The sequence below is a fragment of the Notolabrus celidotus genome, chromosome 20 (genome assembly GCF_009762535.1).
Source record: "Notolabrus celidotus isolate fNotCel1 chromosome 20, fNotCel1.pri, whole genome shotgun sequence".
Taxonomy (NCBI): Eukaryota; Metazoa; Chordata; class Actinopteri; order Labriformes; family Labridae; genus Notolabrus; species Notolabrus celidotus.
In genome coordinates, this window is record NC_048291.1 from 9,650,920 (window position 1) to 9,678,029 (window position 27,110).

The 27,110-nt window shown below is 39.4% G+C and overlaps 2 protein-coding genes across 3 annotated transcripts; both read right to left on the minus strand.

Annotated features, from left to right (window-relative positions):
* Positions 1-3,583: 3,583 nt before the first annotated feature.
* Positions 3,584-13,810, minus strand: mettl22 (methyltransferase like 22). 2 transcript variants are annotated; one of them, XM_034712102.1, is made up of 12 exons: positions 13,721-13,810; positions 10,972-11,132; positions 10,628-10,826; positions 8,432-8,568; positions 8,206-8,246; positions 7,732-7,876; positions 7,025-7,096; positions 5,925-5,978; positions 5,541-5,621; positions 5,328-5,430; positions 4,514-4,682; positions 3,584-3,985 (listed from the first exon to the last, which is right to left on the minus strand). In XM_034712102.1, exons 2-12 carry the CDS (start codon positions 11,075-11,077, stop codon positions 3,932-3,934), a joined length of 1,161 nt encoding a protein of 386 aa, XP_034567993.1. In that variant the 5' UTR covers positions 11,078-11,132; positions 13,721-13,810; the 3' UTR covers positions 3,584-3,931. The 2 variants fall into 2 exon arrangements, with proteins under 2 accessions (XP_034567993.1, XP_034567994.1); XM_034712103.1 differs by lacking the exon at positions 13,721-13,810 and adding an exon at positions 13,541-13,669.
* Positions 13,811-17,129: 3,319 nt separating this feature from the next.
* On the minus strand, positions 17,130-25,597 carry LOC117832818 (calcium-binding mitochondrial carrier protein SCaMC-3-like). Its single transcript, XM_034712101.1, has 10 exons — positions 25,339-25,597; positions 20,807-20,930; positions 20,610-20,697; positions 20,351-20,462; positions 20,107-20,265; positions 19,463-19,615; positions 19,224-19,337; positions 18,951-19,118; positions 18,517-18,667; positions 17,130-18,412 (listed from the first exon to the last, which is right to left on the minus strand). Exons 1-10 carry the CDS (start codon positions 25,534-25,536, stop codon positions 18,231-18,233), a joined length of 1,449 nt encoding a protein of 482 aa, XP_034567992.1. The 5' UTR covers positions 25,537-25,597; the 3' UTR covers positions 17,130-18,230.
* Positions 25,598-27,110: the final 1,513 nt, after the last annotated feature.

The window sequence follows — 27,110 nt, forward strand, 5'->3', positions numbered from 1 at the left end:
ACTCAGTATCATTTCCCCTATTCATCAAGGGACACATGATTTATTCTGTTTTTTAATGTAATGTAAACCTATATTTTCTCCTATAGTTTCTCCTCAGCTCTAACATAAAGGTAGTTCAAAAGTTGGGTTGCAGTTTCTTTTTCCAGACCCATTTACCCGTACCAGCTGACTCGCCCTCTCAGGTCAAACACATTCAGTTATTAACAGTTAAATGTACACATTTCAAGACACAGGGCGACAGAGCTCTCCAAAACTCTGATGTTCTGCCAATCTGTAGAAGCTGTGGTGGATATCTGGAAATGATAGACTCAAGCAACAACGATTTGTCTTTGATGTGACAGCCAAGATAAATACTCAGTATCATTTCCCCTATTCATCAAGGGACACATGATTTATTCTGTTTTTTTAATGTAATGTAAACCTATATTTTCTCCTATAGTTTCTCCTCAGCTCTAACATAAAGGTAGTTCAAAAGTTGGGTTGCAGTTTCTTTTTCCAGACCCATTTACCCGTACCAGCTGACTCGCCCTCTCAGGTCAAACACATTCAGTTATTAACAGTTAAATGTACACATTTCAAGACACAGGGCGACAGAGCTCTCCAAAACTCTGATGTTCTGCCAATCTGTAGAAGCTGTGGTGGATATCTGGAAATGATAGACTCAAGCAACAACGATTTGTCTTTGATGTGACAGCCAAGATAAATACTCAGTATCATTTCCCCTATTCATCAAGGGACACATGATTTATTCTGTTTTTTTAATGTAATGTAAACCTATATTTTCTCCTATAGTTTCTCCTCAGCTCTAACATAAAGGTAGTTCAAAAGTTGGGTTGCAGTTTCTTTTTCCAGACCCATTTACCCGTACCAGCTGACTCGCCCTCTCAGGTCAAACACATTCAGTTATTAACAGTTACATGTACACATTTCAAGACACAGGGCGACAGAGCTCTCCAAAACTCTGATGTTCTGCCAATCTGTAGAAGCTGTGGTGGATATCTGGAAATGATAGACTCAAGCAACAACGATTTGTCTTTGTGAGCTTTGTTCCGGCCATCAGTGAGCTTTGCAAAGCGGTCAGCTGGCAGAGTGATCTAACAACCGAGACAAGGTCTGCTCAACTGACCCAGAGTGAAGATACAACACGTTACTTATTCTCATCAGAGAATAAGATTAACACATCATTAAGCATCTTCAAAGAACTGTGAGACAAACGAGAGCTTTTTACGATATCTTGCTTCCTGGTCACCTTCCTGACTTCTCACCTTATGGTCTGCTCCTCAGCCATGGGAACAGATAACAATATGCAAATCACAGAAGGTCTGGTGTGAATGTTTCTAGCTTCTAATCAAAGCAAGAACAACATACTATCATGTCTGTGTGTTTCCCAACACAAAGCTTTTACAAATCTGTTCAGGTAGGCATGTGGTTAATTATCCTTCATCGTATAATGCATTGTACAGTGTTTATTGTATATGTAACATATGTAGCTCATGTAATAACCTCACCTCTTATGCTACCTAATCATTGTTTTACATTTATTATCCTGTGAGTTATATGCATGTAAAGTGCTATACAAGTAAACTTGACTTGTTCACTTTCTAAATGTATCCACCATGTGTTCTTTCTGCCTGTAACAGTCTATAGTTCAGTCCATCAGCTCAGCACACTGAAGTCCTCAGTCCAGTGTTTGTCACACTCAGTGCAGCCGGGACACACACGCACATGAGTCCTTTCACAACAAAGCTCCTTGTTGTCTGTGTGTTGGACACAGACGATGTGTTTGAGGGAATCTGCTGCAGCTCTGTGCTTGTAGAGATCTGACATCAGTCACTGAGGCTCATGAACCCAGTGTGAGTCATTTGATGTTTTCTATTTTAGAAGTTATTGTTGTATTTGAATCTTCATACTTCTGATAAGTGGAAGAAACAGCTCTGACTTCCATCTGGGGCTGTTTGTCTGCTCGGATTAATCATAACGCGTTTTTACAATTAACACTGATGCTTTTTAATGTCCTATCTAAATTGCAGTTGTTGGTATTGTTATATCCTGAGCATTATAGATGGGATACCTGCAGAGATGTCATTTTTTTTAACTATTATTGCTAATTTGAAGATACCTTGTTTAAGTCTTGGCTTTAGCTCTTTTTCTGAGGACATTGTGTTATCATTAAAAAAACATCTTCACAGTAGCTGTAAAGCAGGCATGTCCAAAGTACGGCCCGGGGGCCAATCGCGGTCCAAGGTCCATTTATTTATGGCCCCAAGCTTCTATCTTAAAAAGTGTTAGTTATAGCACAGAAATTAATCACATTCTGAATCATCTGTACATTTGCAGATTCTTTCAAGAGCACAAACAAAACTAAAGTAAATCCAGAAACGTCTCAAAAAGCTTCATATGGACTACTTGTATAAAGCCAAAGCTCTGGGAATTCTGCAAGACGGCAATAAGGAAGAAACTAAAACACTCTTAAAGTTGACAGGTTTTCAAATTAATGTTTTTATCATGATGGGAAAATGTTCTTGATGAACACTAAAAGTTCAGAATATACAAAAGAGGACACAAGACAAGATCAAAATTATGAAATTGTGCAGAAAAGGCTAAATTTGGTGCATAAAAAATGTTCAGAACTCAGGATAATAATTATTTAGTTCTAAAACTGTTGTCTGCTGATCAAAAAAGTCTTAAAAACAACATGAAAAAGAAGTGTGATGAAATCCAGATTGTGATCCTGCCATAGAAAAATTAGACAATATTTTTCCCACATTGCCTGCCAGAAGAAGATAAAGTTTTCTCATGTTTACGTGGCTTGTGGAGAACAGAGGACTACCTAGTTACTGATTTATTGAGAAAAAAAGTAAAATAATTGTTATTAAATAGACATTTCATATATAACTTTTTAGGATTACTAAGTCTCAGTAGCAGCCACTGGCACTGAGGTATTCTGACAACGTCAAATGTGGCCCTCTTTGAAAAAAGTTTGGACACCACTGCTGTAAAGGAACTACTTATGATAGTGTTTGTTTCATATTTTAAAGCAGACATAACTTCCAGGGCTGAGAAATGAACTCCCAAAAACTGCAGTTCCTACAGTGTCCACTTGAGGCTGTTCCCAAAAGTGAGACACTCCCCGAAGATCCCCATAATAAACTTTACAGCAACATTAAGCAACTAATGAAGCTGCAGACAGAGGTAGGGTTACCTTATCTGATTTGAGATAAAATGCAGACGCAAAGTTCTTCCACCAGAGGGCAGCACAAAACAGCAAAATAATAGTCATAATGTTTACATGTGAGGATGATGAGGTCATGACCGTCATTTCATACCTCCTGCAGGAGAACTGACTTTAACTGACATTTGTAACACCTACTATTCGCTTTTAGAAAAAAAAATCTTAATTTATCTGTTATATTGTCAGAGGATTATATTGAGTTTGTCTTATTGTTTGTTGTGCTGCAGTTTCTTTGTGTAACATGTTTAATTATCACTTGACACTCACGCAGCATTCTGTTAAAACAACTTTAAATTGTGTTTAAAAATCATGTATCTAAAATTAAAATTCTAAGTAGACTGATGGACTCAATGGACTTTATAGTAAAACTTTATTCAAACACTGATTTCGGTTGATCAGACAGACTTACAAATAGAGAAAATCAGCTGAAGCTCTAAGTTTTAAGTTAAAGTAAGAATGGCATGTCATGGCTTAAACTTAAAAACAATAAATTAATCAAAATTCATAAAACATTGTATGGACCTGTGGTCAACCCCCTCACTGTAAAACATTCTAGGTTGAAAAATCAGAGTTACATTGTTACACAGCTGATATTAGTTTACATTTGAATCCTTCAGCTGCTAACATTAGCTCTCTGTGCAGAGGTCAGTGCAGTGTTTGCTCTGTGCTTCAGTCTGTGGCTCACAGTCAGGACGGGACTCATCCAGTTTTAGACTCAGTCTGATGAAGAGAAGAGGTCACCTTCCACAGTTCCTGTACACATCAGTAACAGATCAGTGATTAGATTTATCAGTGAAAACCTTCATGACCTCAAATGAATATTAACTGAACAGCAGGGCATCAAGAAAGAAGACTTTTTAAACTCTTAACCTTACAGGGATAGGGACAGTTGGAATAGATCTGGAACTATTATATACAAATTTAAGAAATGTTGTGTTTCTATTTAAAGTCATTTCTAATATTTTTAGATGTTTTTTATTATGTACACATGGCTTTATATCTTATCATTAGAAGATTATTGAGGATCCAGTTTCCAGTTTCTTTAAGAATTTCATTTTGGGGGAAGAATCTTTCAACTTTACCTGCAAACATTTGTGCCTTGCATCAACTTAAACTTTGAGGAATGATGCAGCTCAAAGAGATTCAACCCTATGTGTCTTTGTGTGTCTGTGTGTGTGTGTGTGTAAGCTGAGTTTTTTTCAGATGAGTTTAGTGCAGAAGCAGCAGCTTTGTTAAAAGATAAGTAATAAATATATTAATATGTATCTCTGTGTTTCTCACCAGGTGCTCGATGCGCTCGTAAACCATAAACTGAGAGAAGTCGGTCTGAAGCTGAGTGACGGTGAAGCTGCAGCGTCCGTCCTGCAGGTCCTGCAGCTGAGACAGACAGCGTCTGAAGTGCTCGTACGCCTCACAGGAGACATCCAGGTGTCTGAGGGTGAAGTTCATCCTGACAGGTGCAGCACGAGACACATGGTCAGTCTTTCGGCTTTAAACGTTTAGCACCTGACACATTTCTTACACCTCAGAGACATGAACAAACTGTGAGAAAAACTCTGTTTGACTCTGTGAGGATCATTTTAGAGACTCAGAGAAAAAGAGGATTGCACAGAGCCGGTTTGTGCAGAGATGATGAGTATATTTACTTCCAATTAACAATTAGATAATAAACTAATCTTAAACTAATGTTTACATTTTAAGAATCTCCAGCCACAGATGTTTATTCAGTTTGTTCAGAGAGCACAGAGGACTGCTCTGAGTTTAGAGCTGAGCTTAGACTGATCTGAAACTATTAGTCTCACTTTCTATGCAAAAATAACCACGCCTTTTAGGGCTAAAGGTGCTAGAAACCTTTCGAAAACTTGCACATGTATGCCTAAGTTATGAAACAAAACATTTCAAGAGGGAGCCCCTGAGTACTTTTAACCTGGATGTATAAAAACTGTATTTCAGTTCTACCTTTACCCATCAGGAAATCAAACAATTTGGTTTTGGATTGAAATGTATCTTTACTTTTGCTCTTTCCTACTGATTAAACTTGAATAAACTTAATCTCAGAGATGATCCAGTTGAATTGAAGATTTAACGTTCTCACCTTTTCTCGATGGAGATGTAGACGGTGCAGGTGTGATTAAAGCTGCTGCAGAGTTTATACAGAGTCCTGAAGAGTCCGTCTGTTAGATCCTCGTCATAGCACACTAGAGATAGACAAAATGTACAGTATACTTAATGACTTCATTGACTGGATAAATACATAAGCTATGATTCCCAGTTCCTTTAATATGTGTAGATTGACATGTTTTCATACCGTCAGCAGCGATGATGAAATGTGTGTTATCAAACATGTCTGCCACCTCCTCCTCCGTCCAGCTGAACTCTTCACCAGCATCTGAAGGGTTAAACATCATAGAGACAGTCAGGGGTGTTTTTTATGGGAATTGTAGTGAGATCTCACACATGGAGGAGGAGGAGGAGGAGGAAGAGGAGGAGGAGGAGGAGGAAGGTCAGGTGTAATTTTAATACAGCTTCAGTTTACTCACAGAAAGTTGTAAATCTGCTGCAGCTTTCATTAGTTTTGTTCTGTTAAATATCTGAACACGACGGAGAGTCTGCTGCTCAAACATTTTACATTTATAAGTGACTAAATAATGAAAATAAAAATAAGTGAGTGAGTAGTAAGAGTGTGTGTTACCTGTACAGAGGTCATGCTGGAGCCAGTCTAACTGTCTCACCTTTACCTCACCACCTGAACGACAGAACAAATACAGTCAGTTACAACATTTAAGACTGTGCACTCTTCTTTTCACATTTTTTTTAAACATTTTTTCAATAACAATTTTTTTTCATAAAATAGGAGGAGCTCCAAAATGTAAATTATTATTTTTTTCTGACCATGTCTACAAAAAATGGTGATGTATAAGCTCCCTACAGGTAGAGTTTATGGGAGAGCTGTTGTATTGGATTATATTGGATTAGATTGCACAGATGGTCATAATATTCTGGCTGATCTATGTTAATCTATCAAAGTGTTCATACCTCAAGGTGATGCACAGACTGCATTTTTCAAAGACAAAACTACATCAGATCTTTCCTTTAGTGTCTTCTAAATGTGATAGATGCTGTTCTGCCAAAGGATCTCTGGCACACCTTTTCTGGTTTTGCCCTTCTGGACCTCAATTTTTGTTTTTTTCTTAAAAGCCTACTCCAGAGACATTCAACTCGACCACAACCGGGTCGTCTTTGTATGCTCTGCAGAGACATTCAAGTTGTTGTACGATATGCAGATTACTCTGCATGTAGGGATGGCAGTTGCTAAAAAACGTATTCTCATCACAAGGGAGTCTACCTCACACCCAGCTTCTTGCATTGGCTCAAAGACATGCTGTATGTTTGACAAATGGAAAAACTGGGTTTGCACAAACCCAACACACAGAGTAAATCTGAGGGAGTTTGGGGAGCTTTATTTGGCACAATGTAACATTAACCCGTCGTCATAGGAGGGATTTGGTGAGCTTAAATTTAACACCAAGTATTCATGTCAACTTACTTAATTCCTGAGTTGTTACTTTAGTGATAACAATTTTGAAACACTATTTATGTATCTCTATGAACTGGCAGCACTGTTATGGTTTCTTTGGCTGTTTTTGTCTTTTCTCTCTGTTAATACTTATCTGTACCATGTGTTTGTTTAATTAAGTGTGTTTCAATTAGTATGTATGTATGGTGCTCAGTTTGCAACATATTTGACTTTGTAAAATCAAAAAACTATAAATAAAATATAAGTGGTCATACCTGCTGGCTCCATCAGGTGTCTGTTTAACGCCACATTTTTGTCACACATGCTCAGAAGGTCTACTCCAACATCTGGAAAACAAAAAAACAGAACGATTTTAACCCTCCTGTTATGTTGCGGGTCAAATTGACCCTTTTTAAATTGTATTTTAGGCAATATATACCTTCCAAACCAGCTAAATGCAGCATAAAAATCTGGGCAGCATGTGACAGAAGAGGTGTCGTGTTAATTTATCAACGTCACTTCATAAAAAAAGAAAAATTAAAAATGTAAAATAAAATAAACGGAAATCTAAGTAAAACTATTGTATTTATATTTAGGGCTTTCCAATTACATTAAAAAACTTTGAACATGAATTTTAATGAGTTATCCTCCTTGAACCATGATCTGTGAGGATTAAAGAACACCAATGGACCAAATCTTAATTTAAATGGTTAGTAATGGAGTTCAAAATTAGATTGAAAAAATGTGTGTTGGGATTTTTTGGGGTTCTGTCACTTTTGGATAAATGAATATGTCCCGGGTCAAATTGACCCAGGAACATTATTGCTGTTCCAGAGAAACGAACATAACAGCAGGGTTAATGTATTTTTTTCACATTGTCATTTTCTTTTTTGTTTGTTTTTATCTGCAAGGAAGTGTAAGTAGCAGGCATGTAAAAAGTATTAATGTGTAGTAAATGTGCCTCATAGATTACAGTTCTCACCTGTGCAGTAGACAGTTTTCGCAGCAGTTCCCATGACAATGCTGGTTACACCTGTTCCCGCTCCGAGCTCAAGGACTGTAGCACCTGAGAACAAGACGGGCTCAGAGAGGATGAAGTCAGCCATGAGGAAGGCTCCTCTCCACACCTGCAGACAGAGAGAAACATTAGTTTAATTATTTTAACCAACAAAGAAACAAGCGGTTCATCACACCTTCACTTCTTTATTACACCTTCACCTGGGTTACTCTCTTAGTGTGGGTGAAAGATGTAATTGATTCACATTAATGACATTCAAACTCGATTGTACCCTGGACCTGTCACACATGGAAGAATTTTTCTTTATCATCTTTCTTAATTAGAGCTTAATCTTATTAAGCTCTTATCTCTCCAGGCTCAGTTAGGTTTGAATGTTTATCAGGAGAGAGGAGGAGAAATCAAGAATAAAAAAGAGGTTTGTTTTTTTTAATCTCTGACCTGTTTGCCGACGTCCTCCAGAGGAGTGGCCATCGTGTGCTCTGTGAAAAGATAATCCAACATGTCAAATTTTAACACTTGACTATGTCACTTTTAAGACTTCATGTTCTTATCTTGAAACGTTAAATTCATGTTAAAGTATTTTCTGCGTCAGAGTTAATCAGATGCATGTTTGCAGGAACCAGGACAAAGATAAAGTGAGCACAAAGCTAGTCCAGGCACTTACCAATCTTTATAACATCTTTGGAGCATTTTTCATCTTCATCGTCCTCGTCTTCATCATAATCCAGCACAGACTCAGACTGTAGGAGGATGATGGGACGGACAAACTCTCTGCTGATTTCCACAGAGTCTCTCCTCGGTCTGTGGAATAAAAAAGCACAAAATTACATCGATGAAACACAGATATCTCTGTGTATCATGTTTCACTCACTACAGCACAACTTTAACATGAACAACCTGCATCTTATGCAGTGGTGTGTGTTAACACTTCATGAAAAGTGTAGTGTGCAGTATTGTCTGAGGATAAACCAGCTGTATATTTATGGAGGTTAGAACATACATTACAAACTGTTGTGGGAATATTTCACAGTACTTTATAATGAGGAGTCTGCATTCATGTTTATAATGAGCGAGGGTGAGCTACGGGTCTGTGAGTCAGAGCCATAGACTGTATGAAACAAGGAAACAGTTTCTGTGACGTTTCGCTGAGGCACAGAGGTGGAGTTGAGGCCTTAGCCTTGGCAAACAACAACAACATGTTCACTTGTCAGTCAAAGTGGCCCTTATATCATATGCAAATGTGTGCATTACTCTTATAACATCATGAAAACAGTAAAAACGGACTGTGAACCGGGGTGTTTAATTCTGCAGTACAAACAGGCTTTTTAATGTTGGCTCCAATTGTGTTTCCTCATCAATTGGAGCTCCATTTTTCAAAACAGGAGTTAGCTGCTTTGGGTGGAGGGGGTATCAGGTGTTGGGGTTACTATCTTTAGGTTTGAGTGTAGGGGGAAGGGCTTTGGGGTATTGACTTCCACTGAACAGACACTTCTTATCACAAAAACACCGCATTGAGTTTCTGCTCCAACACATTTTATTCCAATGATCTGCTCACTAACACAGAAAGAGGTTTTAAAGAGCGGGTTAGTAATGTAAGAAAAAGAAGATAAACCGGCACACTTAATCAAAGACACACAAAGTTTGTTCTATCACAACATTTCAACTCACTGAAGGAAACATTGCTGCTGTTTTCTGATTACCCTGTACATACAGAGTGTCTGTACAGCACCACTCTTCAATGTTCATAGGTGCGAATTGCCCGGGGCGATAGAGGATTTCGCCTCCTCTGCTTTTTATATCCCTCCTCTGGCCATTAAGTTTTTATCTCTGGTGGGGATACGTCTCACTGTGGTCTGTGTTCAGACTGCATGAAATGCATCATGTTGTGTCCAGCTTGCCCGCTTCTTCTCATATTAACATACAAAGCAATCCATCATGAAGCACCCTCTTTTCTCTCCAACCTGCTCCACTCTTACATCCCCAGTAGACCCCTCAGATCCTCAGACCAGGGTCTGCTTGCTGTGCCTCGTGTGAGGCTTAAAACTAAGGGTGACCGTGCCTTTGAGCATGTGGCTCTATCTCTCTGGAACAGTCTTCCGCCCCAAGTGCGCTATGCTGATTAGACTGAGACTTTTGACCTTCCGTTGTAATTTGATGTCCTTTTGTCTGCTTTCTTTATTATCTTATTTATTGCTCATTGTATTGTCTGGTCAACATTGATTCTCTGTAAAGCACTTTGTGACTATTTCTGTGAAAGGGGCTATACTAAATAAAGTTTACTTACTTACTTTAGGTGGAAAGAAGAACACGAATGGAGTGCTGTTTACAAAGATCGGTCAGTGAAGTGCATAATTTGTTTAATTCTGTTTAATGTGCTCTTATTCTCAAGGCATGTGGAAGATGCAGTAGTGCATCTGTGCAAAAATTAAGTTTTTACGCTCTGTTCCAGCAACACTGATGATGAGCATGTTCAGGCATATAAGGGCCATTTAAAGAAACAAATAAAAAAAAGGAGCCGCAGGAGAAGAGTCATTTTCAGAGTCTAAAATGACTCTTCTCCTCCGGCTCCTTTTCTTTAATGGCCCTATAAGACGTCGTAGTATGTTTGTTATTCCTTAAAAAATGTTTGGAGGTATCCCCGCTTTGTTTTTTTCACAAATCGCACCCTGTTCAAACTGTATACCATGTAAAGGGAGATGATGTAGAACAGAGTTGATGTACTGTAGAGCGACCTTCCTCCCTCACAGGAGCTTATTTTCCCCTGCTTTCTTCATGACAGAGGATACATTGGGAAGAAGTTAAAGCACACACACTCACAGAACAGCCAATCATGTTCTTACTGTGAAGTTTTATTCCATACCGGTGTGTGATTTCCAAATCTCCATCTTCATCCAACAATGGCTCCACTTTCCCGTCCCCACCTTCCCCTGCATCTTCTGTCACCGTGTCTTCATCTTTCCTCCTGTCTTCATATTTCTCCGTCTCCTTTAAACCTCTCACTCCATCGCCGCCGTCCCTCCTCTCAGCATCCGACAGGATCTTAAATTTGGAGACAAAGACTGGACACAGCAAACACAGTCAAGTTTGAGCATCAGACAACACACACACACACACACACACACACACACACACACACACACACACACACACACACACACACACACTTACAAGACTTCATAGGAGAAACAGTATTGTGACACACACCTGGCTGTCCGACATTGTTGAGTCGGGTCATGAGGTGGCGTGTGTTCGGCAGCAGCAGGTGAATGTCTGACAGCACGGTGTCATGATGGAAGGTGATCCGATCCATCGCTGATCACTGCTGATGACCGAGTGGGATCATCTCAGGCATCTGATTCAAACACCTGAGGAAAGAGAGAGAGACAGAGAGAGAGAACACACACACTCAGTAAGATGAAAGTGAGAACACAGAGTGAACAGGCTCAGCTAAGGTAGCTTATGTATTAAAATCAGAGTATGAGACTCTGCAGAGGAAACTTTGAGGCCACAATCCATTTCAGATATTTTTAAAAGAGCATATGAAACAGAAAACAATGATTCATGTGATTTATAAACGATGACATTATGTGGTTTGTCCAGCAGAGGGTGCTCTGAATCCACAGCCTACATTCCACTCAGCACTGTCTGTTACATATGTAACTATGGACTGTAGAAAACATAGACGTGGTCACAGTGATGTCACTCACTGGTTTCTGAAAATGCATTAAAAACCTCAAAGATCTTGAGAACCATATTGGAAATGCGGACACCAGCTAACTTATAAGCTTTATGCATCGTATGCACTGACCTAGAAGTCAATCCACCACACCCATGGTTCTGCAAATTTATGCAAAGCTTTCAGCATTAAGGTGATGAAAAAGAATGACTCATAAAAAATAAGACCCAATAAAGAGTAGGGTTGTCAAATTTAAGTATTCTCTGCGATCAATCTTTGGAAATATCAACAAATCAATTATCAATGAATCATTAAAAGAGCGTCGACGTTTTCCATGCCAAAAACAATGCCAAATGTGTTTTCTCCCCAAAATTTCCTTAGCAACACAATGTATATAATTGAGGGTATTGAATAGCTACAGATCATATTGAGGTGTACGAAATGTTAAACACGCTGAATATCAACGTGTAAAGCAGGCTCATAATCTCCGCAGACATACTGTCATAGAAAGTGAAGGCTCAGACTACAACATGTGGATTCAATGCAACAAGAGAACTGAACAGAAACATCATTCAGACTCACAGTGTCAGGTTCTCTGCCTCTACGTGATACAAAATCGAAAAGAAAAAAGTGTTCGAGTATATTCTTAACAATCAATTAATCAATACTTGATTAATTGTTTACACCTCTAATACAGAGCGAACAAACAAAGAAATAAGGCATGAGCCAGAAGGGATCAGCAAATGATAAGATGTACATCTTTATCCACAGGGGGCAAATTAAAATGAAACTAAAGTTCCTTACAGAAGCTTTAAGAAGGCATGTTTGTTTGTAACAGATCCTGGAAAAATATCCAGTCTTGAAAATTTTATTAGCACCTTTCAAACATAAAAACCAGCAGCCTGAAGTTCAAACTTCACAAAATAACAGAGAGACAGAAAACAACAGCAATGGTTAAGTTCTAAAAGGCAGGATTATAAATGAAATACTATGAATGAAATAATGAAAATAAAATGAAATAAAAATCAATACAGTAAAATTATTAAAATAAGTAATAGTGGAAAGAAAAGTTAAAAATAAGGTAGCGTTAGCAAGATCAGATGAATACAAGAAGTAAATAGATAAACAAATAATTAAATAAGATAAATAAATTTTAAAGCAATGATTAAAATAATAATGATTAAAATAATTAAAATAATTAAAATAATAATGCAGTCCAGGGCTAAACATACATTACTCCAAATTAAAAGCTAGATTAAAAAGGCAAGTCTTAGGTTTCCTTTTAAAAACACCCAGAGAGCTCGCCGTTTTGATGTCTAGAGGCAGATAGTTCCAAAGCTTAGGGGCGTAAAAACAGAAGGCTCTCTGGCCGGTGCCTGTGTGAGAAAGACAAGGAACATTTAATAGGGAAGCAAGGACCTCAGTGATCGGGTTGGTACATAAAATGACAGGAGAGCAGTGATGTATAGAGCAAGGCTGTTAAGAGCTTTAAAAACAAGTAACATAACTTTAAAATCAATTCTAAAAGAAACAGGGAGCCAGTGCAGAGTTTTAAGAAGAGGAGTTATGTGATCTGTTTCGTTTTCCTTGTTAAAACTGGTTTTGTTTGTGGGTTATTGTAGCACCTTCATGTCTTGACATATAATATGTGAAACTAAAAATCTGCATGCTGCCAGCACTTCTTTAAAACATTGTGATAAAAAAAGGAAAGAAAGATCTTCTCCTCAAATTGTGCAACCTGTTACATAAAAAATAAACTCTACTGATTCACAGCAGCAGTGAAATAATTATCTGCCAACAGCAACAAATATAATGTAACATTTAAATGAGTATCAAATCAGACATGCTGTTCCCCTTTCTACAGGGTAAAACTTACTGTATGCTTTTGACTCACTATAACATGAAGAACAGCAAATCTGAAGCACTTCAGGCACTCTCCTGTAATACTATCATTTAATCAACATATATTTTAACCACACAAGGTCAATGTTAATGCGTATCTACTGCTGTGAGCAGTTAGAAACACCAGCAGGCTCAACTGAGGTAAAAATAACCCACATTCATTAGAAATCCTCCTTCACTCTGCACAGAACAAACCTGTTGAAACGATCGAAGAGGAGGATACAAACTGCTTCCGTTTGAACTACAGATTCATCGTTTCATGTTCGAACAATCGACAAATTCAAGCAGATGATTCATTAATAAGCTCTCAATAATCTATCCTGTGTTAAACCTAAATAATGCTGCAGTAGTTTCTATTAATAAACTACAGCTCACCTCCATAACAGCACCACACACACCCCCACCACTCATTGGATCCACTGATGCTCAAACTGTGCATCCTCCTAAACCGTCCGGACCAATACAGTGCAGGCTGTTCAACGTTCCGCTTCGAGTTAAAATCAGACATCACAACTTCAGATTTCACTGGACTAAAGTCTTGAAAACCAGGCAGGTTAAAGCAAACAAAATGAGCTGAAAGAAGAGATATTAAAAGCTTTCACATTCATTCAATTATTATGATATAAATAGTAAACATAAAAGGAGCATATTTACGCATATGGTAGCCAAGTATCTTCTCCTTCAAGAAAGGCCTGTTATCAGTTTCTTTCATTGTGTATTTGTATTCTTATTTTCTCAAACAATGTTTAGAAAAATTGTTTATTTGCTTCAATAAATAAATTAAAACATTTTTTGTTACGAGACATTTATCTCACATGTTGAAGAGAATTGAATATGTGGATGCTGGCCTTTCTTCTGTAACAGCTCCACCTTGTGGACATCTGATTTTTAAAGGAAACCTAAGTTACTTTAGTAACATGAACAGCACTTGAATGCAGCACTGGTATCCAGCTACATGACTTACTGAGCTCATGAACGCAGCACGACTTCACTCTGTAGTCTACTTTAAAAGTATTCATTAGTTCTGGATGAGTTGGCCTTTTTAAACAGGTCTGACTGAATCAAGTTCACAAAAGAAAACACATCCAAGAAATCCAGAAAGAAAGTCCACAACACCATCATCAATCTTCCTGTCAGACAGTTGCCCTAAACACCAGTAGTGTGTTCATTATGAACCTAGCAGGGGACCCTGAATGCATCATAACAGCTGCTGTGCCTCATCACATGATGTGTAGTTACATTATGATGTTGTTCATCCTGCACCAACCTTTCTGTGTGTCTCTCCAGACATTAAAACTGACACAAATGTTTATATTTAAATTTGAGGGTTTAGAGGATAAGTCAGGAGCTATAGTCAGGAGTCAACAGATGAGCTGCTGTCTGATTTTAACCCGAAAATACTAAAACAAACAAAAGAAAGAGCTGAACTCAAACAGTGCCCGGGGAGCAGAGATCAGTGTTTGATCATCCAGGGAGATCCTGCAGAGATTTTCTCCTCCATCAATGTCTGTCAGATTGAAAGACAGAAAGAGAGACAGAAAGAAAGACAGAAAGAAAGAAAGAAAGAAAGAAAGAAAGAAAGAAAGAAAGAAAGAAACAAAGAACTTTTCATTTAAACCAGTTGAGTTTGTCTTTGCACTCCATTGCATCATGTATTTGCATCAGTGCTCCATTTTTGGCTTTCTTCACAGTGATATCTCCCTCGGAGAAGTTGGGCATTTTTAAAGATTTTAAGAAGGCGTTGGCTTTCATCCAGTCCTAACTATTGTAATTATAGATATGAGTATCTTACAATGTATGGGATTTGAACATTGTAAGATGCATTATCACATATTTCACTTTCAGTAGGTTAGCACTTTTAGTTTTTGGGATATCATGTTTCAAAATGTTGTCCCATTAACTTCAATTCAAAATGATATTCTTTAAATATCAATATAATATTACTTCCCTCAGTGAAAGTCAGCCCATACTCCTTTAAGCAAAAGTGAATTACACACAGCTGTGACCTTAGAGGTTTTACAGTCTGATTCACAACAAAGTCACGAAACATGACAAAAGTACATCTTTAAACACAACCCTGTGCAAATAAATGTTTAATGAAACATCATTTACAGATGAACAGTTACCGTCCTCTTCTCTGTCCAATGTCACAGGTTTGATCCCCTCATTGAGTTGTGTCAAGTTCACACACACATTAAGCTCTCTGCCAGTTTTATCAAAACTAGAAGCTCTTATTTGAACAAACTCACATTACACTTTGAGTTTAAAGCATAGAGGAATAATTTCAGTCTTAAAATACAGGAGTCAGCAGTTTAAGCTGTGACTGAAGGCTGGTTTACGGAAAGCCATAAGGGACATTATTCACCACTAAACCTACAAAATTGTAATGCCAAATTGTATGCCATTTTTTATGGCCCTCTGGTGTGGTTCATAAAAAGCCACTTCAATACTCCAAATGTAGAAAAAGACGTTAAAAACCATCAAGGATTTTTAAAATGTTAAATGTGTAGTTTAAATGCACCTCATACCGTAAGTAAAAGTCGTTTTGACATCTGGTCTTTGTAAAAAGCAGGATATTAAAAGTTACATCCTTCAGTGGCTAATAGTGTCCCTTTTGGCTCGCCATACAGGGAGACATGCACTCATGCTTTACAAAATATAAATGCTTCATGCCTGCACGGCCTCAGCAGCAACAAGCATCGATCACTTCAAGTACACTTGCAAAGGAGAAACAAAAAATTTGCATGATAATTATAATATAGACAATATATATATATATATTTATTTTTGTTCTATGAAAATAATGACATTCAAAGTCTCTGGGAGTTTTTCATGCATCTGCTTAAAAACTGCACCTACAAGCTACTGCTGTGCAGCTCTTATTCAAGTTAAACCTTAATATAATAAACGTCATGCACACGTACACTCAGTCATTTCTCTTTTTTAGGACATTTGCCGTTCAGCTTTGGCTGAAGCTTCAGTGCATCAAACAAGGTTTAGAAAAAAGGTAAATATTTCTTCAAGTTTTCAAAAATGTTTTACGAGTCAGAAATTCAGATGGCTTTGTAGATTTATCATGGGGAATCATCTGCATCCAAATGTACCAACACAGTTTGATGTTTGAAAATAAAAACAAAGACTTCACACAAGGCAGCAGAACTATGTGTTTGCTCTGCCACTTAAATCTGATGTTTTCTCTGAGGGTTTGGTGTTGATGAGGGCGCTAACCCTCTTCTATTTTCCAAATCAACAGTGACGTAAACCTTTAACATGGGAGACCCAGGCCACACAAGGGCAACACATAAAGCAATATTTCCTATAATCCTCAAATATGTGGTTAATCATTTACATTTACCAATGAATATCTGCAACAAAACAAATGTTATGAAATGATAAAATACTTAAAGAAACTAAAGGTGTATTTCAACCAAGAGTTCCAGGTCTCTTTAGCCCCCAGAACTACTTTCCCCGGAACTAAAAGGTTCCTGTGCCCCCATTGTTGTCTGTGTTTCGACCGCAAGCTGAAGTCCCGGGTAGATTGTGCAAATCAGGCCAGTGACGTATGGAGAAAAAAAATTATATTAAATAATATTTTGAATTCTTAATAAAAAACTAAACTCGTATGCATTCCCAGGAACTCCCTCTGCGTTTCAACAACTGTGTAAACTCCACAAACAGCGTTACGTTCAACCGAAGTCCCAGGACCTTTGAAAAGTACTAACCCCCAAGCAGGGGCTTATTAGGGGGGAGATTATCTACCCCTGAACTAAATTTAGACCCTGGTTCCTCCGGTCGAAACGCACGTAGTTCAGGGGTAAAGTCCCTCGTACCGGGGTAAAGTTCCTGCGGTCGAAAAATACCTTTAAAGCCTGGCCTCTCCAGACCCATCAGCCAGCTCATATTCAATTGTTCTGGCAGGTGGGTCTGGAACTGCTGCCATCCTAAACATTTTCCAAACAGTTTCAGATAGACCTGACCAATCATAGCCCTTTATTTAGAAATGGGGCGGGCTCTGTACGATGATAGCACAGGGGCGCCACTTCAGCCTTTTCGTAAACAACTAAGATGGCAGCTTCTGCTGCAGGTAGGTCGATTGAATCAGCTATTGACGTGATTTTATACAAACTGGTTGATGAAGTGTCATTAGAACAAGAACAAATAACTTCCCTTACAGCATTCATTAGTAAGAAAGATGTGTTTTCTGTACTATCGAGGGGATTTTCTGCCATTCTGCCCTAGTTAGTCTGATTGATTGTAGGTCTGCCCAATTGCTTCCAGAGGCACCCTGCATGCAGCTAATGCCTGCTGGAAAAAGGGAATGAATATAACAGATCCAGACCTATCTGACTGTTGTAATCACAACTCTAAGTCTCCTTCAGAACATGATTGGATGGTCATGATGCTAAATCTTTCCTTTCATTTTATTAAGAGAGTTGATTAAAAGGCTGGTGCCCCCCTGTGGTTTTAAAGGGTAAAGCAAAGGACGGCCATCTTTAAATAATTACATTGCAGGGAGAAAAAAACCTAGTTCCTGTGGCTGTTATAAGTTTTTTCATTGGGGGAATATATGCTCGTCTACGTACGTATCTATAAAAGGTCTGCTTCTGTTGTTTGATTTGTGATTGCTTTGGAATGAAGCTGCTGGTTTGAATGCAGAAACATAGAGAGAGAGAACTCTCCTGCTTGTCTGCAAGAAATGCTTAAATGCTTTTTTCTTCTTTATCGTCCATAAATGAGATGATTGATCCACAAACTGACTCAGTCATGAAGGAGGAGAATGATCAAATCAGTCTGTTAAGTGCTTCTTTTCTCCTCTTTCACAGGAGTATCGTCATCACAGAAGTCTTTTCCTCCTCAGTGTTGCTGTTCTCCTCTTCATCTATTTCTAATGTCCGACCCCGAGCACCTTCTTCATGTGCTCGTACACCACGTACGAGATGCTGACAGCGGGGATGACTTTGAGGAAGTTAGGAGTGATTCCCCTGTAGAGTCCGGGGACGCCTTCATGAGACATGATGTGTCTGAACTGTCCCAGCATGGTCAGCTTGGGTGTACCTTCAGTGAGCGCTGGAACCAGAGGAACAGAGGAACAAAGGAACAGAGGGGATGAGGGAGAGAAGCATATATTGCATTAATGCTGTGTGTGTGCGTGTTACTCCAGTCTGTCTCACCTTGTGCCTGCATGCGAGTCCTGATCAGAGCGAGCGGGTACGACGCTAGCTGTCCACAGGTGCTGGAGACGGTTCCACAGCCAAGCAGAACCAGAACTCCAGGATCAGCAGAGCCTACACAGAACCTCTGCAGCCAGGCGTTCTTCAGAGTCTGACAGAGAAAGCAGATAGTAACGGTTTTAAAATGCGGTTGTGTAGAAAGAGACAGAAACAAATACAAGTAGAGGAGGTTTAAGGGTTAATGGAGGCAGGAAAAAATAACATAATGCTATAAAGTAAAGTCTAAAACTGTTTCAAAAGACTTTTTGGAAGCTTTCCACTGGCTAACTTTTAGTTTTTGCCTTAATTTTCCTTAGCTTTATATGATTTGTCCTTGTTTTTATTTCTAAAGCACTTTGTAACCTGTTTTTAAAAAGTTATATCATTATTAATACCTCATACACAGCCAAATCGATGCCGGCGTATGGGATGATGCCGATTGTGTTGGGCAGGTATCCTCTGTAAAACGCTCGAACTCCCTCTGTCCTCAGGATCTGTCGGGCACAATCAGCCATACCTGAGTACTGACCTGTCTTCCTCAGAGTCAGACGAGTCTTCAGCACCTAAACAAGAGGAAGAGGGAGGGGAGGATGAATAACAGCAAATAATAAACACTTTTTGAGCTTCAGGATGATGGTAAGAAATCTGCATATTGAGTTCAGATATACCTCCATGGGGTAGATGATGGTCTGTGCTGTCGCTCCTGCAAGAGAACCAGCGACGAATCTCTCCTGAACCCTCAAAGCTCCTCCTTCTCGACTGCCCCGGATCACATACTTTATCTACAGGACAAGGCAGAGGGGGAGGAAGAATACAACAAGAAGAAGAGAGAAGAAATATGAAGCAGAACCAGACTTCAAACTTTACTGAAGAGAAGACTGTGATTGGTTCATCAGGTTTAACTGACCTGTTCGTAGGCCATAAACTTGATGGCAGATTCAGGAGCGATCTTTAGGACGTTGATGCCGTTTCCTCTCCACAGCGAGACCACGCCCCCCTCCCGGACCATCCCCCTCAGTCCATGCCACAGGTTCCCCTTTCGAGACGAGGAGCCGTGTACCTGCACCCATAGACACAGACAGGTCAAGTGAAATTATACAGAACATTGAGTAACATTCCCTAATGTTATAATAGGCGTTTTTCAACCAGAGGAACTTCACCCAGGAACTAGGGACTTTACCCCGGGATTATGTGCGTTTTGACCGACGGACCTAGGGCGAAAAAGTAGTTCAGGGGTAGATAATCTCCCCCTAAAAAGACCCTACTAGGGGCGTAGTACTTTTCAAAGGTCCCGGGGCTCTTGGCGGGCAGGGCCTGCAATGCTGAACGTGTCTGATTAGTAGATTAACCGCAGTGTTTTTAACCCTAACCCTAACCCGGCTAATGTTGTAGTTTTGCTGTGACATCATGGACATACTCCGTTTTGCTATTTGTTTGAAAGAAAGAGACTTGGGTTGAGTGTGGTGTAGTCCTGCTCCTAACGTACACTGCCCCGTGATAACTTTTGATATGATTTGGCAGTATACAAGTAAAATCTTACTGATCACCAACCTGCAGAAAGACCTTTAGGCGGTCCAGAGGAGCAGTTCCTGTCCGTGACACAGCACCTGCCATTGCTCCAGCAACTAGCTGCCTCCACACCAGACCGGACCGCCGCTCCTTCTCAGAGAACTCGTCAGGCACAGTCAGTTGTTCCCCAATATCAAACATCTGTTAGAACAATAGAATGAGACCATAACTGCTATCAGGATGTTATCACTGCAGTGACATCACATCAGTGTGTCGTGTGACTCACGTGAGAATGTTTCCAGTAGTGCACGATCTCCTCCATGTTGTGGAAAGGGTTAAAAAGGAAATGATCTCGCCATTCAATCCAGTCGATGGTCATTGTACCGTCTTTGTCCATACTGAGAGACAGTAACAGTACAGAGTCATAAACAGATCTGTTGTGTTTTCTGCCATACCTCTGTTAACTTATCCCCTGTTTTTTCTACTTTAACAGCCCTTCCCCTCCCTCTGTCTCTGCCTCTCACTCACTAGCTCTCTCGTCATACCTTTGTAGTATTTTAGAGGCCTGCTCCATGCTGACTTTGACTCCGAGTTTGTGCAGGGAGTGCTGGATCTCTCCCACATCAATCCGACCTGCAGAACAAAAGATAGAGATCAGAAGATAATACTTAACATAGCAACAGCACCTGTCTCATTTACCCTTCACGCAGATTGTTACTGTGAGCTTTCGCCCTGCCCTCACCGTCATTGTTGCGGTCCAGGCTATGAAACATGAGCAACAGTCTCTTCTCGTGAGCCTGCAGGTACTGAGAGAACTCCTGTAAGTCCAGCAGTCCGTCATGGTTCATGTCACTCTCCAGGACTATCTGTTAGGGGGGAGAGCAAGCCTATCAGTCACTTAGCAGAGAGAAAATATAAGGTAAGAGGCAGCCTGCCAGTCACTGAGCAGGGACAAAATATAAGGTTGGAAAAAACAGGTAAGGAGAGGATGAGGCTGAACAAATAGTGAAAGTGTACAGATGTATGGGAAGCCAAAACAGACATTATTCGCCATTTAAAATTAACTGCCCGAATTGAAACGCTGCTTGGAACACAGTTTTATTTGTCTGATACACTGCTGTTAATAACACAATGGATTAAAACAATAGTAACAAGTCATTAAATGGTCAAAAATGCTGCTTTTGAACAACAATTTGATACAACTCTGTAAGTCATACACATTGAACTTGATACAGTGCCACATCACGACACCGACCAGAATACATCTGAATATCTCTGGAAGAGCCCTGTAAAAAGCTACATTGTTAAAAGCTTTTTACACTGTAAAAAAACAACAACATACTTTTAATCGGAAACAACAGAGCAGCATTTTTAACATCCTCAACAATGTTTCAAGAAGTGCTTTAATTTCACTCACAGAAATGCAGTCAAAACACATTATTGTGGATAGCTTTTAACAGGGTTAAAAGCTGCACTTCAATTTTATCCAGATGTAAAAAGTGGTGAATTGGGGTAATAAAACAATGTAAAGTGGCGCTTCAATGTAAATATGTGTTAAATAAACTTAAATAATGCCCCTTTTGGTCTACCATACGATTAAGTTTGTGTAATGTAAGTGGTGTGGTGTTGAGGGTGGTTAAGATGTGTGTGATAGAGTGAAAGAGGTTCACAGGTGAGAAGAGAAAGTGAAGCTATGTGCTCCATGTTGAAATTCAGAATTAACCCCTTCTTACCTGCTGACATTACCTGTCCTGTCTTCACGAGGACAGAGAGACAGAGAGAGAGAGAGACACAGAAGAAAAAAAACACTGGATCCTGTCCTCACAAGGCTGAAAAAACACACTCATGAAACTCCACTGAGTTACAAGTCTATAAAAAGAAGTACAGCTAGATGCTTGGTATCATGTAAAGGAGTAAATAACCATCTTTAGGTGACTCTGGTTTTTGGCAGCAGTGATAGTATATATAGTATTCTAAAGCAGGGGTTCCCAAATTGTGGGTCGAGACCCCCTGGAGGGTCACGAGACACAAATGTGGGGTCGTGAAATGTCTTCCAACATTTTTTTCCCCTTAATTATCTAAAAAATATTACATTTTACCCATTTATAGTAAAAAATATCGACAAATATAGTAGCTAAACTTGAATTAAAACCTTGAAAATAGAAAATGTAATGAGTTTTCTGCCTTTCTTTTCGCGAGATGACTCCTAAGTTTAGGGTTAGTGATCAGTTAATTATCAAAAGCATCAGTAGCAGTAGATTAATTCATAACAGGACAGGAAACACAGACACATGCTCATATAGGTAGGCACATTTTTTGTAGACCAGCTAAATGAAGCCAAATTAAATCACTTTAAGGGACAGTGGGGGTCGCAAGTCTTTGGCACCAATATTTAGGGGGTCGTGGGCTGATAAGTTTGGGAACCCCTGTTCTAAAGTATACAGACTCCTGCTGTTTAAAGGGATAGTCTTTGTTTTTTAAGTATATCACCAACAGGAGATGCTGGTTAGCTCAGCCCCTGCAGCTGATCAATGCACTGCACGTGAACACCAATGTGTTGCATCTAAGTCGATGGAGGTCTGCATTGAGGATAAACAAGCCAAACATTTTTTTAGGGTGAGCTTTCCAGCTCTAGAACTGCTTTTAACGTCACAACATTTCATGCTTTCTTTGTGAATTTCCTTTGAATAAAATAAAATATGAAGCATAAAGAAAGCTCAGTGGGACAACTTTCGTAACCAAGCAACAGTAAGCGCCGCTATTCTGCTGTATATACTGTGCTGTAGTCTGAGCTCCTTCAGGTGCTTGTTTGCTTCTCACACAAGAGTCCTCCACAGTCGGTGAAGTGTTTGCAGTTCATTACTGGATACCAGTCTGAATGTTTCAGTTTTCTACCTGTGGGAACCTGTCAGATGTAAGAGTTTAGGAACGAGGATCCTTAAAGAGGTTAATTAAGTTTGACTGGCTCTTACTCTTTCAGGGTGATCCTGCATAAACAGATTATCTTCATATTCATTAAACACTTACATTGTTCAGATTTCTTCACAAACCGTCTGGTTTCAGGCCACACATGTTAATGTGAAGGTGAAGGAGGAAACATGTTGGTTTGTAAGACGGTAAGTCGTTATCATGATCCAGACGGGGAAGCTTCTCGCAGACTAAATGTGTGAACGCCGTATGAGGATGTTTTTAAATTCAAGGGTTGAGACGAGTCGGAGGGGGCTTTGGCTTCTTTTCCTCACAATGGGAAGAGATGGGATTGCTTGTTTTACACACATACACACGCACACAGAAACTGGGGCACAGTGTCTTTAAATGGAGACAGAAAGAGGACACACACAGAGGACAGAATCACCTGCAGGAGGCTGATTAAAGCTCTGGAAAATGATATCAGATCATTTCACACTTATTCACTGCAGACTGTCAACACTTCTCTGTGTTTCAAATGAACTAAAATACATCTGTTGACATGAAAAATATATGACTATAAAGAAAGTGAAGCCCTTTTCATCTACAAACACTCAATGACATTTTCGGCTGTCAATTTCATTAAAAAATAAAAATGAAACCCTGTCATCGGCAAAGGAACAGAAACCTGACCCTGTCGCACATTGTCACACTGTGGGGGCTTTCTGCAGCATTTTAACAGCAAAGAACCTTTATAACGTTATAAATAACACCTGTGCTTTTCCAGTAAGGACAAAATGTGATAAATAGCTGTCAGTTACTTCTCAGAACTTGTCCATAGTGTTCGCTTTCATTTTGTGGTGTTACTTTTCATCACACATCCATTATAAGGAGCACTTTTCTTCATGCGGCCCAGAGAAATGAGCAAACAATCAGATGTTTAGCATAAAAAATCAGCAGCTTCAATGTTTTATAACAGGACAGGTTTTAAAGTATCAGTGAATATATATACAGTATGTGGAAATCATGTGAACTCACGTTTTAACACATGAAGTCCTGCTGCAGTGACACCATGTGTGCTGTGTTGTAACGGAGTAACAGGGTGAAACACACACTGATCTCATTCTTTATTGAGCAGCTTTAAATTCAACCTGCTGGGTAGAAGTGTTTTAATGTGATGAGAAGGTCCCTCTGTGAACTCACTCAGAAGAGTTAAAGATGCCATGAGAGTCTTTCTTCTTAGTGAGCTGATGATAACAGGAGTCAGACTGCAGATGTTAATACCCTTAACGCCTTGATTTGAGTTATTATTAAGGGAGTTGGCTCTCCAATGGTGACAGAAACCCTCAATTTTAACTCCTACAATAAGAGGTCAAAGGTCTCGGCATGCTTTGGCATGCAGAGGGTAAATCTCAAGGAAACTGTTGCTAAGCAGCACTGACAACAAAATTGATTTCTGAGTTTTTCACACTATATTGTATCATTTAACCTCAGATAGCAACTTCATACTTAACCCCCCTCTTATGTTCCGGGTCAGATTGACCCATTTCAAAGTTAACATATACAATAAAAATAGTTCATTTAACATATTTGCAACCCCCCTCCATGTTTATATTACATAGATACTGTCGGGTCAATTTGACCCGGCAGTCAAAGTGGAGGCTAAAAGGGGTCAGAAGTGTCATATATTAATTGTTTCTTTGCAACTGTGTGACATATTTCACCCGAATCACAAACACACACAGGAAAAACAAGTCAGTTATCATTATTGAATCATGATCTGTGAGAATTAAAGGACACCAATGCACTAAATATTGATTTCAATGGTTAGTAATGGAGTTAATAATGAGATTTTAAAAAATTGCATTGGGATTTTTTGGGGGTTCTGACACTTTTGGATAATTGAATATGCCCGGGTCAAATTGACCCAGAAACATTATTGCTGTTCCTGAGAAACGAACATAACAGGAGGGTTAACATGTGTTTGCTAATCTGTTTTTTATTTCATTGAACACTTTGCTGTTGAAGTGTGGATTAAAGCTGAGGGAGGTACATGAGTGAAGATGAAGCTGACACACACACACACACACACACACACACACACACACACATACACATGCAAGGAAAGGATCGTTTGAATTTGCAGATAAACTCTCTCCTATATTTCAGCTAGTTATCTTTTTATACCAATAATGTACACTGACGTGTTTAAAGGCCATTCAGTATTAATGTATCATTGAGTCACGTGACTTCGTTCTGCTGATGGTGCAGACCCTGTGAGTGACACCGGGTAATCCAACCTGTGTACTATCTGACCTGGTCTGACCCAGTCTAACCTAAGCCCAAGCGGGCCGGTCCGTGCCTCACCTCCTCCGCCTCCCCCTGGTGAAGACCCCGTGCAGCCAGTCCGATCCGGAGTTCGTTGATGTCAACTCTGCCGTCATTGTTCAGGTCCAGCTGTCTGAACAGCTCCACATATTTCCTCGCCCGGTCCGGATCCAGAGGCGCTCCGCTGGGTTCTCGGTGATGGTTCCGGGCGCAGTCCTGGTCCTGGTCCTCGCCCATGAGAAAGACAGATCCGGTCTACATGGATCCTTAACCGAGCAGGTCTGCACAGAGACCGAACCGCTGCTGACACCGAGAGCGAGCAGAAGAAGAGCTGAACGTGCCTCCTCCTCCTCCTCCTTCTTCTTCTCGGTAAATGATGGATGGGTGGATGAAGGATGTGGGTCCACCAAACTCTCTTGAGGTCGTACCTGTGTCAGTTACATGGTCTCACCTGCACGAGCCGGTCCCAACACTCTTCAGGATGAATTAAAGTTTCGTCACAGAGGAGCTCGTGCAGGAGCAGCCGGTTTTTACCGCAGTCTGACACATCTGTGCGCGCGCAGGATTCTCACGTTACCCGGCAGGTCGTTTAAATATGAAATATGAATTACTGATCAATCATCGGACAAATATCAGACATTGAAATTCAGCAACAGTGTCTTAAATGTTTCTACCTCCTGCACGTGAATCCTCCCCCCTCTCTGCGTCTCTGCAGCATCACGCACATCACGCATCATCACACCATCAACAGCGCGCGAGAAGAGAGAGAGAGAGAGAGAGAGAGAGAGAGAGAGAGAGAGGAGAGAGAGAGAGAGAGAGAGAGAGAGAGAGAGAGAGAGAGAGAGAGAGAGAGAGAGAGAGAGAGAGAGAATAGGGGGTTATTGAGTTCAAACACTGAATTCAAAAAGAACGTGTTTAATTCAGAGTTTTAAACCAAAAATAACTTCAAACTGCAATTTATATGTGGTATTCGTGATTTTACTGAAAATAAACCTCTTAATTGTTGTAACAGTGTTATGAGCTGTTTGTATGGTGACCCTGAAAGTCAACTGCTGAAACATTTTATGACTTCAGAAAACATGTCACTGTACCCCAAAAGACATTGTACCAGATGCTAGACCTTTTTTTTTTTAAATGCAAAAAATTGTCCTGAAATTCAGAAACAAATCTCAAAACGCAAATACATCTCATGAAATACAAAAACATTTCACAAAATACAAACTATTTCATTAAGGCAATAAAACTCTATAAAAACAGAAACAAAATTATTGAAAATAAAATAATAAAATATAACAATAAAATAAACTTGTGGTCATGAAATATTTTAGTTGACCCTCAAGGCCAGCATATGTTTGTCTTGTGGGTCACAGTGAGTAAATAGCTGTTAGCTTACTGACTATAAATAGCTTTTATAATGAGGATTGTGAGGAGCAGCTGAAGGTCAGAGAAAAGTCTGCTCATCATTCATAGGATTCAGACAGAGATTAAAAGTGAGTCACACTCATATCGTCATATCTCACATATATATCATACAAATATGTTTTTAAAATTATTTTTAATGGGACAATACGTTTAACACACATAATAAATATGTTCCTCTTAACATCCTGAATATCACTGAGTAACCTATTGTAAAAAAAGAAAAGACACAACATAATAAAATAAAGATTGTATATGATTGTCCAGGGGATGACATTGAAAAATGGCTAAAATAAATTATATTTTTAATAGGTCTCTGATCAGACATCTTCACTAGTCTACTCCAAAGCCGAAACATTTCACATTTGTGTTGATATTTTGAGGTTCCCATT

Bases quoted from the DNA above. Each gene is read 5' to 3' on its own strand.
- mettl22 (XM_034712102.1), bottom strand. From the start codon at position 11,077: ATGGATCGGATCACCTTCCATCATGACACCGTGCTGTCAGACATTCAC. The intron at 7,097-7,731 runs GTGAGAACTGTA...TTTGTTTTCCAG, and splicing joins GAAAACTGTCTACTGCACAG to ATGTTGGAGTAGACCTTCTG. The intron at 5,979-7,024 runs GTATGACCACTT...TCTGTCGTTCAG, and splicing joins ACACCTGATGGAGCCAGCAG to GTGGTGAGGTAAAGGTGAGA.
- LOC117832818 (XM_034712101.1), bottom strand. From the start codon at position 25,536: ATGGGCGAGGACCAGGACCAGGACTGCGCCCGGAACCATCACCGAGAA. The intron at 19,616-20,106 runs GTTGGTGATCAG...CTATGGGTGCAG, and splicing joins GCCTAAAGGTCTTTCTGCAG to GTACACGGCTCCTCGTCTCG. The intron at 18,668-18,950 runs GTATTAATAATG...TTTCTCTGTCAG, and splicing joins TCGATTTGGCTGTGTATGAG to ACTCTGAAGAACGCCTGGCT.